Genomic DNA, 16698 nt, shown 5'->3' with positions numbered 1-16698 from the left:
TCTTGGTGTTGAATGGAGAAAAGCCAACCCCATGAAAATAAGCAGAAATGCCATGTGAAGTGAGAGGCGATTCTAGTGAGTAGAGGGGGAAAGTGTTATTTTGATGTTATCTGATGGGCCAACTCGGTAGTGACAGCTCCATCCTTATCCAATTAGACTAAAACACCCTTCCTATAAGGAATGCATTTGTGGTCTTCAATTCGGTGGATGTAGAATTGTTTGCACACACTACTAGATTTCTTCCATGTCACATGTCACATGTCACATGGACACAGCTTCATACCACAAATGAACCAAAAAGACAAAGAATATTTTAGGAGCACTACTACTCAGGTGAATGGAAATAGACAATCACAAAGTTTTTTTTGTTATGTGGATGTTGAGCTTGGTGGGCCAAAGAGGAAAAAATCTGGAAAACAAACAGATTCTGTCACCCCTTCAACATCTAGTCGCTCCTTATTTCCTTTGCTCACTACTGTTTTTAAGCAGTAGTTGTCACGCACTGTATCTTTTCCTCATCATTTGCTCATCTCTTAAATCTGGCTTTTGTTCCTATTGCTGTAATTACATTTCTTTCGGATGGACCAAATGATTGCCGAGTTGCTCAATCCTATGATCTTTTCCAGGCTTCATTTCCCTGGCTTTATAATTCAATTGGGTATTATTTGTTACCAACTTCTCAAATTTTCTGCTCTTTTAGTTCCCACAAGTTGGACTAATATCATTCTCTTCTAGTCTTTCTCCATTTTTGGTCTCTCTCCTCCAGCCCCAAATGTAGGGTCCTTCAAAGTGGCCCTCACCTCTGGGATTTGCTAGAGACAAATGTAAAGTAGTGGAAGAAAACAGGCTTACAGTTGGAAGTGTACAAATTCTGGTTCTGAAACTTGTAATTGCAGAGAGTGGGAGAGCAAGAAAAAAGTGAGAGAGAGAGAGAGAGAGAGAGAGAGATGGGTCTAATAGTGTTCCTGTTCCATTCTCCATTTCTCTCTACAAGGACACGTCCAGGGGTGTGGAGCAATGCATCTGTTATCCCGTTATTTGAATGTATGCCCCGCGGTCTCTCACACTGTACATTGTTGAGTGTGGTCCCAGTATTTAAATGGTCAGAAAGTGTTGTCGTTTTAAAAAATTAAAATGTGGTCCCTAAATTTCTTCATCTGGGGTTCTCATAAAGAAACAGCAAACAGCTCCAGGCTGGTGGAAAAACTGTCTGAGTTGGACTCACTAAGGCCAGTAGTGTATGGTCTTAATGAAAGAGCTTAGGGCCCCCAAGGGTGTTTTTTGGTTTTTTTTCGTCCTTTTTTTTTTTTTTGTGACCGGCACTCAGCCAGTGAGTGCACCGGCCATCCCTATATAGGATCCGAACCCGCGGCGGGAGAGCTGCTGTGCTCCCAGCGCTGCACTCTCCCGAGTGAGCCACGGGGTCGGCCCCCAAGGGTGTTTTTGATTCTACAGGATATTCCTTGACTTTAATATTAACACCCCTGCATAAGCTGAAGTATCACTGACCATGAGTAATTTACTCAGTGTTTGGAGCATAAAAATGTCCTTCACACAGTGTTTGGAGCATAAAAATGTCCTTCACACAGATTATAATCAGTTTATACGCTCCCTTAAAACACTGCAAAAAATCCCTATGATCTGTAGAAACATGTTTTTTGTAATCATGTAAATGTTTTTGAACTTTTAATATTTTGATTCAATTTTAAATTTATAGAAAATTTCAAGCATAATATAAAGAATTTTCATTTTTCCCTTTAGATTCTTTGTTAACACTTTGCAATATTTGCTTTATTTCCTTTTCATTTTATACATAAATATATATACATATCTCTCTCTCTATATATATATGTGTATATATGTATATAGTGCATATCTCTTCCCAGTCTGCACTCAGTGATTTCATATTGGTAGCTTGAAATTGGCCATGGTGGGAGTATTCACACCACAGAAATAAGCAAATGCTGCAGACCGTGGCATTTATTTATTTATTTATTCATTCATTTCAGAGAGCTAGTTCACCAGATACTACTGCATTTAACTCTAAATATTTTATGCTCCTAAGAATGAAGATGTTTTGTTACATAAGTATAGTAAGAAGACCAACATAAGAAAATTTAACACTGTTATAATGTCATTATGTAATCTAAGTTTACATTCTTTTTTTTTTTTTAAATGGGATTTTTTTATTTGTCACTATTAAAAGTCTGAATTTTAAACAGATTCTTGGACTGGTGGTTCATATCCACCAGCTCGTTCAACTTTAGCACCTGTTTCATCTCCAGTAGCTTTTCCAGACCTACTGCCTTCACCATGAAGCTCCATGAGTTTTCCCAATTCAAACTTGGGCTTCTTCAGCATTTTTACTTTTCTAACAAAGACATCATGAAGAGGATAAATAGACTGGCGAGCCTTTTCTATGTCTTTTCCAATGCTGTCTGGAATCAATTTATTGACCACTTCTTTCAAGTCATTGGTCTGCACCTCTCGGATCATGATTTCCATCATCTCTTTCCGGATTTGGCGGACCTGTTGGTGCTGAGCATAAGAAGTCTTCCGTATCTGATTGTTGCGCTTTTTAGTAAAACCAACACAGAAAAGACGAAGCAAATAACCATCTGTAGTCTTGACATCAACATGAGCTTCAATCATGGTCTGCCATTTTTTGACCATGGAACACATTTTGTCACGAGTAAGATCCATGCCATGGAAGTTAGTCAGGCAGTTTTTGCCTTGAACATCCTCAGTAATTAGCTTGAATTTTCTAAAAGCAACTTCATCATTCTGCAGATCAGCAAGGCTCACTTCAAACACACGACCTTTGAGGCCATCAGATGCGATTTTGGTTCCTTGAGTCCTGGTGACTAGTGTTTTTCCAATATTTCTTATATTGAACATAGCAGGCGCCTTCACATCATACCAATCTTTCTTAGAAAATGGATCAACCACTTTCTTCTTGGCTCCCTTTTTGCCACCTTTAGTAAGGCGCTTGTTCTTGCCAACCGCCATGGTGCTGCTCAGAGAGCCAAAAGGCTTTAAGTTTATATTCAAACTTCATCAATGGTCTCAATAAAGTCCTTTATAGGTAATTCCTGTCATAATTCAGGATCCAATCCAGGTTCATACATTATATTTAGTTGTCATGTCCCTTTAGTTTTTAAAAATTGGAATTATGCCTCTTTCATTGTTGGTCTTTACATATAACCTTGATATTTTCGAGGCTGTGTAGAGTGTCCTTTGATTTCAGTGTGCCTGACATTTTCCCGTTATGCTTTGTTTGGCAGAAATATCATTTAAGGGACAACATGTCCTCAGTGCATGACATTAGGAGACAAATAATGTTTGTTCTAATACTGTTGATGTTAACTTTGGTCCCTTGGTTAAGAGAACGTCCACTCGATTTCTTCACTGTAAGGTTAACTATGTTCCATTTGTAATTAGTTGCTTATTTATAGAGTGGTACTATCATCTTAAGTTTGGTAGGTCATGAAACATTATAGTGCATAAGATACGTGACATAAATTACAAAAGAAAAGTAAAAGTTCATTTGTTCTGAGACAGTTTAAATGTTACAGATTTTGTGATTAAGACAGAAACGGAAGAAATCAAAATACAAGCTATGAGCAGCCTGTTCGGGAGAACGTTCATGTTGTAATCAGAGGCCTTGACTGTGAGGTGTGCATGTGTACGAAAGAGAGGACAGTGGTGTGTGGCGGGCCTGGCTGAGACACGCCTGCTTTCTACTGTACCCCCAGTCCACTCTGAAGTGCCGCTGCTGCCAGCGCTCCAGGAGGGTCTCGGAACCTCTGTCATCTCATCCATAAAACTCAGATACTCGTTCCACCCTCCCAGAGAGAGTGCGGGAGGTAGAATGAGACAGTGACTGTAGCCTACATCTACTAAATGCTGTGTACGTGGCGGACACGTGGCACACGGTGGGTCATTTAACTCTTCTGTGAGGAAGGTACTATTATTAGCCTCATTTTACGGATGATAAACGTTAAGGGAAGCTCTGAACCAAGAAAGGTTAAGTAACTCGCCTGTTAGTAAATGGTAGAGCTGGAATTTAAACTTTAGTAGGAGTCTGGCTCCAGAGTCCATGCCCTTTCTATTACATTCTTGCCTGATTGTTCCCCAAATATGAAGTATCTTCCATAAATTTCATTTTATACACTTACCAGGGATAGAATAAAAGAAAGTCATGTATCAAGGGACAGGGCCAGATTAAGACTTTAGGAGGCCTGTTTATCACACCCCACCACCCTTTCCACCACTCCAAAAACCAGTTTTGGTGTCCCCATTTAGTTTATTGTCTAGAGCAGGGTTTCTCAACCTTGTGCTATTGACATTCTGGGCTGCATAATTCCTTATTGTGGAGTGCTGTCTTGTGCATTATGGGATGTTTGGTACCACCCACTCTCCAGTTGTGACAACCAAAAATATCTCCAGACATTACCAAATGTTTCTTGCGGGCAAATCATCCCCGCTTGAGATACTGCTCTAAGACATTGCTGGCCGGGCTTGTTGGGTTACCCAGCACTGTTAGTGGCTCAGCCCTTGGTGGCTGGGTAATCCAAAACAAGTCACAGCCATTTGGGGCTCAATTTTCTTTGCAATTAAATGAATTTAATATGCATTCCTAATGTGGACTAAAATGAGAGGCAATTCAGAAGTTTTCGCTCTTCTCCAGCTGTTTGAAAATCAAACTTTCTTTGCTTATTGAAAATGTCCTGGGACTAGAGTCCAACTCCAAGGCTTTGCTTTGAACCCTACTCTACCTCAGTGCCCTTCTTTGAGCCTCAGTTGTCACAGCCTTAAGGGCACTGTCCTAAATCAGAAGTCATAAATGCAGTGCTGACAGGGCCAGGCATGTGACAAGTGTGAAATTGGCTTTTGGAACTCATCAAGAAATACTGAAGTCCACAGAGAACCAAAGAACAGGCCCTGACTAGAGGCTTCTGAATCATATTTTTAAAACACAAAGGTGTATCTGGACCACATTTGGCCCATAGACAGTGGATTATTGGTCCCTGGACTAAAATGATCTCTAAAATTTATATCAGATACAGAGTCATTTCTTTTTGCTAGCTGAAATATTCTTTAGTTCTTTCCCCCATGAGGGCCTTTGAAACTTGTAGATATTTAATCTGTAAAGGTACAGAAAACCTACACACTTATTTATAATTCAACACTCTAACAATCCTCATGAGGATATTGAAAGTTAAAGTTAAATATTTTTGTTTTCTTGACCTAAATGCAAAGAAATGTGTTTTTTTTTTTTTTTTTTTTTTGACAAAATAGCTTATAGACTCTTGTGTGGTGAGACTGTTTTGTGTCATCACTTAAAAGATGTCAGTAAAAATACAACTCTCATGTATTTATTCATTTATTTATTCCATCAGTAGGTGTTTATTTAGCACCCATTCTTTGCCACTTTAACAGTGCTGGTTTAATGTTTTTCTCCAGAGTTGGTGGTCACATAGAAAGGAAATAATCTGTAGATTGTGCACCTAAATATCTCACTTCTATTTTGTGTGTGCAATTTCATTTTCCCAATAAGTTCGGCAGTATCATCAAGAACCAAGTATGAATATTCATATTTGGTGAAAGAGGGAAAAAGGAGAGATCTGTAGCGTTCTCCACATAAGCCTTCGCTAGAGAATGATTCCTGATTTTGCCAATGTGGAAACCCAAGAGTTAATTTCAGAAAGCACTTAAAATCTGATATGAGAAATTTCTCTCTATAAAAAAGAACAATATCCCGAGGCAGGCAATTATCTGCTGAAATGAAAACAGAAAGACAAGCCATACGATAACAGCTGAAACCTCAAAGAACAGAAATATTTATCAGTGGTAATTTAAAAATAAAATACATAAAATTAATCTCAAGGTCCTCTAGGATTTTCTTTCAATTTATTTCTCTTTTTGGCAAAAATTCTGCCAGCCTGAGTTGTGGGCAATTTTACAAGTGATGCAGAAAACAAGGGCCTTTCCTTTCTCCACAATTGTTGGGGAAAATTGCAAGACGCTGTTTAATGAAAGCTCAGATATATTTATTTGTACGCACACTGACTTTCTGAAATGACCGTCCTCTCTGAATGCTAGAACTTAAAAAGGAAAGGATAAGGAAGCTATGACTAATCATATGTAATTGCCATAAATTGGAGCTGCACACCAGTGTAAGCAGGAATAATTACTTCTGGGGAGCTTATCACCAGCAATTTTAAATCCAAGGGGACACGAAGAAGGTCAGTTTTCCCTGTATAAGCACAATGACTGAGAACCACGGTTAATGACCATTTGATGCCTACTGGATAAGGCCCGGGAGAGGAGAGAACACTATTTCAATTCAGAAATTTGTTGAACTGCAGCTGTGGAAGGATCCTTAGAGAACAGATAATTCAATCTCCGAATAGTATAAAAAAGAAAAGCAAGCTTCCATGTGGATAAATTGCTTGGACAAGACATACGGCTTGGTTTCCTGGCTCCCACCCACTGTTCTTGACGTTTCCTCAGCTTGATTCTCAGGATGGTCAACTGTCCCTTCTCTTGAGACAGGTTCACAGCTGGAATTTAGAACCTAATTGGAAACCGACATCAATCTGGCATTCACAATGCTAAGACTGACAGCCAATCCAAATTCTTCCAGTGTCAGTCAACTGACTATGAATTCACAGTTTTAAACATTTAGTGTAGTAGAGACAACAGGCTGAAGCTCCTATCAAGGTGTGACTTTTCTGTCTTGAAAACATTCCTATCATAGCCTTTGGAATTTCTGAAGATATGCATTTTCCATTTTTCTATTTACTAAGTCTTGACATCTCTCAGACTGATCATCGGATTCAGGGGGCGCTGATGACATCTATTTTGTGCATCTGGTCTCTAAGAATCAGAGGTGCTCGCCTATTTGGTGCATGATTCACAAAATCTATAATATACAAAATCCATAAACTATGTATGAGCTCTATGGTGGTGTCCTGGACAACATATTTATGATATTCTTGTATGTGATGACAAACTTTTCTTTAAACTGATCTCTTGATTAAGATTGGTGTTCTCTTACTGATACGTAATTCACGGAAATCAATTCTACCAGCAGTAATGGTGGATGGTAGGGGCCAATATAGTTCAGTTGAGGTGCCTTTCCCTCTGCCAGGCTGGCTAAATGCCCGGAGAATGCTACGTTACCCCATGGGAAGACTAAGCTAGTGTTTAAGGCACCAGAAAATTACGTGTGTGTTTAAAAAACGAAGGGCAATTTCTAATAAAATTGTCCAATCGGAAAATCAAGAAAAAACTGATTTTTATTTTCAGCATTCATTTATATTTTATGTAAATTTGAAGGGATGGCTTATTTGAATTTGCATGTAGCAGGAGGAAGTGTCATAATCTTCTTGGTTCTTATGGCTTTTAAAATATTAACTTGGCCCTGACTCAGGGACATATCTAGATTATCTAGAGAAATGGAAAATACTTGCTCTTCAAGCAATTATGCTAAATGTTTTTTCTCTTAGTAAAGTTTTGATAAATACTAAGTGACAATGAGCTTGAGATCATACTTCCTGGCAAGTACCAGGAGTGCAGCTATCATCAGACCCATATTCCTTAAGAAATCTTAGAGCAGTTGAAAGGGAGTCCTGTGTTTGCCCCTGTGCCCCTTTCCTTGCAGTCCTCAAAAAAAAAAAAAAAAAAAAAAAAAAGCCAATGGTGTTCTCTGCAGACACTCTTTTGAATCTACCCTATTGAACAGATGGGTACTAAATAGAGCATGTCCACTGTTACTGTGCATTAAAAATTTTCAGGGCGTGTGTAACTGTATACCCGACCTTGTAACAGCCAAAATATAGACGTATAATCAGAGAACCCAGTAGGAACTCCTAGCAGCAATGCCCACTGCTAAGCACTATTTACATTCGTGGCTGAAGAGGAACACTACACTTAGTGAAAAGATAAAGAATATCGATAGTTAACTCTGTAGCCCATAAACATGTAAAATCAATTATGTTTCAATAAAAAAAGATAAAAAAGAATATCTGAAAATAGTGAATCACATTGTTATCAGAACTGGAAAGATTAAGCTGGGAAGGCAGTCTAAAGGATGTAAGCCTTCATATGTGTTATTGCATTTAAAATATGATTTTATATACCAAATGACTAAATGGAGATTAGATGTCCAGGAATTGTACTTCCCCCTGAATTTTAAAACGTGGACATACATAACACTAGTATTAAACTAAGGAACAGTATCTGTATTGATATTTTACAGATATATGTTTACAAGTATGTCCTGATTGTGCATGATAAGCACATGTTATTAAAACCTGTTGTGAGAGAAAACTAAAAATATTAACTGACTTTCTAGAATTAAAAGCGTTTTTAATTATGTTCCCAAAGTCAGCTTTTATTATTTTAAATTTCACCTCAATATTCAATAATGATGCAGGACCTTAATGAGTTATTTGGTAGTAGCTTATTTCAGGGAAGCTATCTGGAACATGTCCACAGAGATGGAAAACCTGTCTTAGCAGAGTATGCCATACTCGTGATTCTAAAATAGAAAGAGGCACCATTTGCTAGAATATAGCAAGGCACTAAGCAGAAACGTAAACAAAAACAGTTTTCATTTTTACTTAAATTACTTACGTAAATTTGATGCCACTCGTATTATGCATTGTCTACCAATTTTGAGTCCTGCTGCTAATTAATAAGTTAAACTAGTATGGCAGGAGAGCACATATCATTGGTCATTTGTCGGAATTAAAAAAGCACACAATTGAGTGGTTAATTTGTTGTTATTTTGTCAAATCAATTAACTTGAAAAGATTCCATTGTCAGGGAATGACCTGTTTGTCAGGTCACCATGTGCAACAGGGCAAGAGTGACTTCGGTGTGCAGCTCTGTGGGTCATTTTATATTTAGCACCGTAATTAGCTTTTCTTCTTTCCCTTTATGAATTGTATGAAATTGGAGCCGATTCAGGCTGCTGACTCTTTTGAAGGCTGGTTTTGCAGATCAGAAATTCCCACTTAGGAGAGAAACTACATGGACATGGTCTCTGTGTGACATTTTATGCTGTTAAAAAAACAATCTCACCCCCCCCCAAAAAATAACAACTCTAAGTCTCAGTTTTCTCATCTTTTAAATGGGTTCAAACATCTCTAATTTTAGGGTTGAAGATAAAATAAAATAAATAAAATGTGTGCTTTACACACAGTAGATGCTCGATAAAAACTAATTAGATCTAAATAATTATCATCCCCATTAACCTGTGGCCAGTCCTCGAAAAGATCGTCTTTGAATCTTTGACTAAAATGCCTCTTGGGAAGTATTTCACACTGAGCCTGAGAAATCTTTTACCACTTTCTGTGAATTCATTTATATGACCCTTTCAATTCAGCAGCTGACAGCAGAACCCAAGGATGAAGTTACTGTCCTGGGGCAGGGCTCAGGGTCTGGCCACTGTGATAACACCGCTTGACAATGAAGAACAGAGAGTCACAGGAGAGACGGCAGCCCTTCAGGTGTTGACAGAAGCAGCCTTTGAGTCAGACGGCAGCAGACTATCACTGAGAGGTCACAATCTACCTCTGATAATGGGCGGACACCAAGAAAAGTCCACAGAACAGCCAGGGGATCTCGGGATTACAGGGAGCAGAGGATACCATGGATGCAAATTAGGAACCAGATAAATTAAGACACCAGTTCCTGTGGCCCAGAGTTGGTCGAGGTGTTGAGGACCAGCCACTTCACAGGCAATGACTTAAGAGGCAGCAGTTACTCTTGGTCTTCAGAAGATCTCACAAGCTAAGCCTTGAGGCCAGCTAACCGAGGTCAGGCTTTTTATGGAGAGGAGGTGCAGAGCACCGCGGCCTGGGAGGAGCGGGGCCCAGCCATGTGTCCAATAGCAGGTCACAGTGAGAATTTTCTCCCATCTCACGAATGGCATAACACCAGCTTTCTCCACGAACTTATTGTTATCCAGTTTCCATAAATTAGATACAGGTTAGAGTATCATTTCCACCATATTCTATAAACTAGAAATCGTTCAAACAATTCAGGTAAAATCAGCCATAATTTCATTCTTTGTTTACTCACGTTGAGGGTACTTCTCCAGATCTTCATTTACGGATTTAAGAATTGATATAGGTTTTTCAGCTGTAATAACTGTTGGCCTCCAGGCAATGATTTGATGAGGAAAGAATGCAATTTGAGGCAGGGACATTGGTAACAAGTGGTGTGAGGTGCTTTACAGTCGACACTCTTCCTGGCATCCATCCTACAGAAGGCTGGTCCAAGTGGGGAGTCCAGATATAAGTCCTCACTTATTATTGATTAAAAAGGTGAAAAATAATTAGAAGCCAAAGAGAACAGATTGCTAATCTCAGATTACAAAACGTTAGGCATTCCTGCATCGTAAACTATGTGACACGTGTGTGTGTGCATGTATGTGTGTATGTATGTGTGTATGTATGTATCTATCTCTCTCTCTATATACACACAAGGGGTGTTCAAAAGCTTCATGGAAAGATGTACATTATCTTTTAATTCCATTTATCCATGAACTTTTCGAAGTACCCTCGTATCTGTTTATCTATACTCATATATATTCGTACGTACTTGTGTTTATATATACATATATAATGTGTATATATATATATATATGTACAGTCTTTTTTACTGCAAGTTCCTTGTGGCCAGGGCCTGTGTCATCTTTGAATACTTAGAATTGAGTGTAGTATTGCCACATAATCACTGTTTAGCACATGTTTGTAGAATTAGTTAATTATATCCTTTTTAAAAGTTGTTGGTAAAAGTGAACACACAGACATAAAGTGCTTCCTATGTGCCAGGCATTATTCTAAATACTTTACATATACTAACCCGTTTAGTCTGCAAAGTAGGCACTATTTCTCTCATCTCATATTACAATGGAAGAAATTGAGGCACAGAGAGGTTAAGTAAATTGCTCAAGGTTGCACAGACAGTTGTAGGCAGAAGTGAGGTTTTAGCCCAAGCAGTCTGGCTTTAGTGTCTGCACTTTTGACTGCGATGCCATGATATAGAAGATACCGAATCTGATGCTACAGCAATGCTGAATTGCTCGTAAGGGGGCCCCTGCAGTAGTCGAAGCCAGTCAGTTTACAAGAATCCATATAAGTAAAAATAAGTTTCTTGCTGTCTTTTCCTTTCTCTTGTGAAAACATGTAGATGTCAGATATGGTCCAATGTAAAATGTAACCTAGGGGTCGGACACAAAATTCATTTGGTAGCCCTGGGGTGGCACTTCAAAAATAGGTAGCCTCCAGAGCAGCTAAAACTGAGGTACAACGAAAATCTGGGAGGCTGCTGGTACAAACCCACATGGCACATGTAAAATGTGCTGGGCACAGTGCCGAGTGATCCATCTGCATCATGTCATTTAATCACCACCCAAAAATCAAGAGGTCAGTGGCATTACCTTTGTTATTAAATAGGGAAACTGAGGTCAGAGGTGTTAAATAACTGTCTAAGGTCACAGTTAGTAAGTGATGTAGCCTGGCTTTAAATCCGGTTTTTTTTGTTGTTATTTTTTTGGCAGCTGGCCAGTATGGGGATCTGAACCCTTGGCTTTGGTGTTACAAGACTGTTCTCTAATTAACTGACCTATAAACCTGGTTCTGACATGAAAGCCCAAGCTTTTAAACACTATCACACACACACGAGTGGCATTTACTTGGCAGGATAGTTTGGGCAGAAGTGGAATAGTAGGCGAGGAAGAGGAAGCGAAACATAGAAGCTAGTCATTTTTGATGACAGGTGGGGCCTAGTAGAAACCAGTGTTTACTGAATTGCAGGTATTTGTTGGAGATCTAGTTGCTTATCACAGGGACAAGTTTCTCTAGTTTTCTGAAGACTGAATAGCTGCAAGAATTTATTTAACGTGGTCAGTGATGGGCAGAACAGTCAGCACACGAGGAGGTTTGGAGAATATATGTAGGAAGCAGAGTTGTGGTAGGAACCATAGCGAGGGTGCTGTGTGGGGAGCTGTGGCCAGCGAAGCACCCCAGTGCCTACCCTGCTGAGCCCTGCAGTCCTCGAGGGCAAAGGAGGCTCTCAGGAGAAAGACCCTCCCAAGTTCTAACAGTGACCTGAAACCTGAGCAAATTCAAAGGACTAAAAAGGAGCATTGAGAAGGGTTATGCATCACATAGAGGGAAGTCTTTCCATCTATCAGAATGATCCTTTGTTACCGTGAAGAGAATGGGACTCTAAGAAAATTTTGTCTGAGTGGCATATTATGGAGTACGGAAAAAGTATGGCTGTATGTTCATGGTCTGAGTATTTCCATGGAGGCCACAGATTTGACCCCAGTTACTTCTCCAGTCTTTCCCCTACACCCTTCTTCAAGTACCCCTTTACTTTAGCCAAATTAGGAAGTCACTACTTTCTGAGTGCATCAAAACTCTCTCATCTTTTAAGAGAGTTCAGTTCAGTCCGGTTCAATACTTCCTGGATGCCTATTATGTGCTTGACACTGTTCTAGAAGCTTGGGTTGATTCACTTATTTATAGAATTTATTGCTTGCTAGAGAGACAGATACATAAGCAGATTCTTTCACTAAAAGTGGTTAAATACTAAGGTTTTATGTGGTATGTACCAGGTTTTATGAGAGGACAGAGAAGGTCACCTAACACACCAGAGTACTCCCTCATTTATGATATAAAGGCATGGGAGAAGACACATCCTATCACTTCAAGGGAATCATTATGAAATGAGCAGAGTTTTTCTACAAAGAAGGTAGAATAGTAAAAATAACATATGTGCTGGGCACAGTGCTAAGTGTTTTATATGCTGAAGATGGTGCTGAAAATATGACTCAATAATGCTGGGTCTTAAATTCAGATAATATTTTAGAGTTTATAGTGCATTCATATACATCATCTCATTGAGCATTTAACCCATTCTGAGAATTTGAAAGGGCACCCATGTCTGATCATATTTTAAGAGTAGGAAAGAACTGACTTTTCAGTGTTTTTCATGTTGTCACCCATGTTCTGGGTCTTGTCTTCAGTTTCCAAATACATAAAAGTTTGGCGATGGTGCCTTTTCTACCTATTGTATAGGATATTTACCCCATTTTAAATCAGGTGACTAATGTAGAACTAATTAATAAAAGTAAAAATTAACATGCAAATCTAACTCACAAATTACAACTAAATTTTAGAATAACTGATTTTAATTCAGTTTCCTATTGCTTCTTGTTTTCTTTGTCTCTATTTTTTTCCACTATAATAGAGTAGGTTGTACCAAAATAATAATTTTCCAAGTCCTACAGCTGTAAGTCATAAAAAGCTATGACCAAACCACAGTGTTTATATGGAGTAATAAAGTACCATCTGAGTGTCATGGTTCTCTTCATCTAAATATTTAATTGGCCAACCAATTTAAGAGAAACTGAAAGCTGTGGGACCATATTATTGCACTGATCTCTTGTGTGCAACATTACGATCGCCGTGTCTGCATAGCACCCATGTCTAACATGTTTGAGTAGGCAATTTTGTTCCCCAACAATATACTAGAAGCATAAAAATTTATAATGAGAACATACAAATGCTTATGAGACTTGCATTTACACTAGAAACGTTGCATTTAGTGGATCTAAGATTTAAGCCTCTGAAGTTTGTGGAGTCCCTCAAATGCACTTTAGAGTACTAAACTCTATACCTCCGTCTAGCTATCATCATAGTTTTAATTTTCTCCTTACTACCAAGCTTTTGGAAAGAGAATAGAGACGAAGTGTTTCTACTGCCTCATTTTCCATTCATTTCTTGATGAATTACAATCTGGCCTTCATCCCATCCATCGTCTTGCCAAGGCCATACATGAACCAAAGTGGTAAAGCCAAAGTACACTGTTGAATTCTTGTATTTCTGATGCTGCTGCAGGTTTGACATCATGTATATGTCGTTTTGAAACTGTCTCTTCCCTTGGTATATATGTTACCCTGTTGCCCTTCTCTTTTGATTTCTCTTCCTTTTGCCTGGATATTCTAATTTAACCTCATTACTGAGCTCAGCTCTCTTGTCCTACCCTTTAAAAGTTGATGATGCAAAAGATTCTGTTCTTGAACTTTACCTTTCTCATTCTAATCACATTCTTATCTGTTCTCATGTTTTCAATTATCATCTCTGCACTTGATGAATCAAGCATTTCTACATATTTTTGTCTTCATCCTAGACGTCTTTCTTAGATGACATACCTGTATAACCAGTTGATTACCAGAAAATTTTATGTAAACCTCTCATTCATCCATCCATATGTCAATCCCGTTTACTCATTTACCATAGCTTTTTGAATGGCCCACAAACATCATAAACTAACATGTCAAAACCAAACTGCTCATTTTGTCCATGACATAGCATCTATTTGTCCTTAATTTTCTGATGCTTGGAAATGTCATTAATACAATTTAATAAAACAGGGGATATATTTGATTTAATGGTAAACTAAAATCTTTAGAGGGGGAACCCCAGCCTAGGTAGATTTTAAGTCTCTTCGGGTGTTTCTGTTGTATATCCAGGACTGAAAGCTCTGCTGTAGATCAGTGCTTTACCACTTTTAGCATGCACAAGAATCAACTGGGATCTTGTTAACCTGCAAATTCTGATTAGGTAGGTCTGGGTTGTGGCCTGAGGTTCTTCATTTCTAACAAGCTTTCAAGTGATGATAGATGCTGTTGGTCTGTGGATAGACTTTGAATATTAAGACTTTAGATGATTCCATGATAATATCACCAGTCCACCTGCCTCTCTTATGGTTTGTTTGATGGAACATTTTATTTTATTTTATTCTTTGGGGGGGGTTGTTTTTATTTGTCGTTTGTTGTTTTTTGTCTTTTCAACAGGGTTGTTGAGATGCTGTAATGGGATAACAGAAAGGAAAGTGCTTTGGAAACATGAAGATGAAACACTATGCAAATATTCTTTATATGGTTATTATTAACTGAAAATAAATAGCAGACAAGTCTCCATCTGGTCTTGCTTGATGGCCATGGTCTATGCACAGGGTCTTGGTTGGGGATGGGAAGTCCCATGTGGAATCCAGGAGCTGTGTCCCTTCAGGCAAGCCCTCCTCCCAGTTTTCTCTGGGTCAGATGAGGATATCTGTGGCCCTTCTCACCTTCCAGTGTTTCTTGTGAGGCCCAGGTGAGATATTGCATATTAAACATCCATTGTGATTAAAGAGTCTGGGAAAGGTACTGGAGCTTTACAAATGCATAGTGCTTATTCTGGCAAGCCTGGTACCCTCGTGGGAGGCCCATGTTGTTGGCCCTTGCCTGGAATTCCTAGTCCTAGTCCTGCTTGGAGGCTCATTTGATTGGTGCCACGTCTTCTGGCACAAGATGAGGCTGCAGGCTAGTTCCTGCTTTTGATTTCACTGCAGTGCCATGGTGGCTTCATTCAAGACTTCCTCCTGCAAGGAGCTTGCTGTTGAATTAACATCTACCCTACATCCAGGAGGAACAAACCCTCCTTTTCCACTCTCTGTTGTGCTCACGAAGGCTGTACCAGGAAGTGTTCCACAACTTCCCAGACAAGGTCAGCCCCCTGCAGTTCTGTGATCTCGTGCTCCTGCTTGTTAATCTTGTAATGTTATCACAATTATTATGGTATCCATGTTTGTGTTTGTTATCAGTCTCTCTCCTGGAAAATGTCTGGTTCACTGGTATTTCTCCTCTGCCTAGGACAATGCCTAGGATGTGGGTTCTTTCACCCATGCTTTTAGCAGTGCACCTTTTGTGTGAATTAGGTATTATCTATGCATTTGTCTCTTCTGGACAGCATACTCTAGTCTCTAATTCTGAATTAGAAATGTACCAGGGACTTTGGCTATGAGATTGCAAGAGCTGCTTAAAATACCAGTCATTCTGTACATAGAATAGCCTTTAGGTCTTTCCCTTGTCTTCATCTCCTGCCTCAAACCATGCCTCTTGTCCTTTGAGCCCTACTCCCTCACAAGCTGTACTTTTTATGCATCAGTATATATACCATCAATTTGCAGGGCTCTATGCTTTTAAACATGCTTTCTCTCTGTCTAGAACATTTTCCTCTACACACTTCTTACCTTTCAAATTACAGCTCAGAGGTTATTTTGTTTTGAGTTAGACACGTGCTCTCATAATGCCCTTTATTATCTGTATTAAAGCACACCTACACTACTGCTTTGTAGTTTTCAGTTTACTTGCCTGTCTCTCCATTAACTGTGTATCTCCCGAGGAGGGAAGGCTCGAGCTTCAGTGCCTAATGCAGTGACTGGCACACTGAGAGAGTCAATAACTTTCTGTGGAATGAATTGCAACCATTGTTGAAATTTAAGATGATAAATTAATTTACATATTTATTTATCGATTTCTGGAGCTTGGATGCATCTTTAGATATTTTTCTTGCCATGCTCTAGTCAGATTAGGCAGCACAAGTAAAATAAATTAGGATTAAACATGAGTGGAGAAATACACTTCATTTATATTGGTTTATCCTTTGATGGTCATCAATTTAAGCTTCCTTGTCTATTTCAATTCTCAATTTTTTTTTTTTTGAGAGATCGTAGTCTGGACCTTGGTGTTATCAGCATCACATTCTAACCAACTGAGCTAACTGGCCGGCCACCCAATTCTCAAATATTTTGAGGTTCCATGGTAGACAAAGTCTATGGCAAAAA

General features: G+C 39.0%; 1 protein-coding gene across 1 annotated transcript; it reads right to left on the bottom strand.

The window, feature by feature from the left end:
• Positions 1–2197: 2197 nt before the first annotated feature.
• LOC134382443 (small ribosomal subunit protein eS1-like) lies at positions 2198–3013 on the bottom strand. Its single transcript, XM_063102980.1, has one exon. The coding sequence runs from the start codon at positions 3007–3009 to the stop codon at positions 2215–2217; it is 795 nt and encodes a 264-aa protein (XP_062959050.1). The 5' UTR covers positions 3010–3013; the 3' UTR covers positions 2198–2214.
• Between the last annotated feature and the right edge of the window lie 13685 nt (positions 3014–16698).

Source organism: Cynocephalus volans, chromosome 7, assembly GCF_027409185.1.
Source record: "Cynocephalus volans isolate mCynVol1 chromosome 7, mCynVol1.pri, whole genome shotgun sequence".
NCBI classification, from domain to species: Eukaryota; Metazoa; Chordata; class Mammalia; order Dermoptera; family Cynocephalidae; genus Cynocephalus; species Cynocephalus volans.
This window is presented reverse-complemented; position numbering and strand designations above follow the sequence as displayed.

Bases quoted from the DNA above. Each gene is read 5' to 3' on its own strand.
- LOC134382443 (XM_063102980.1), bottom strand. From the start codon at position 3,009: ATGGCGGTTGGCAAGAACAAGCGCCTTACTAAAGGTGGCAAAAAGGGA.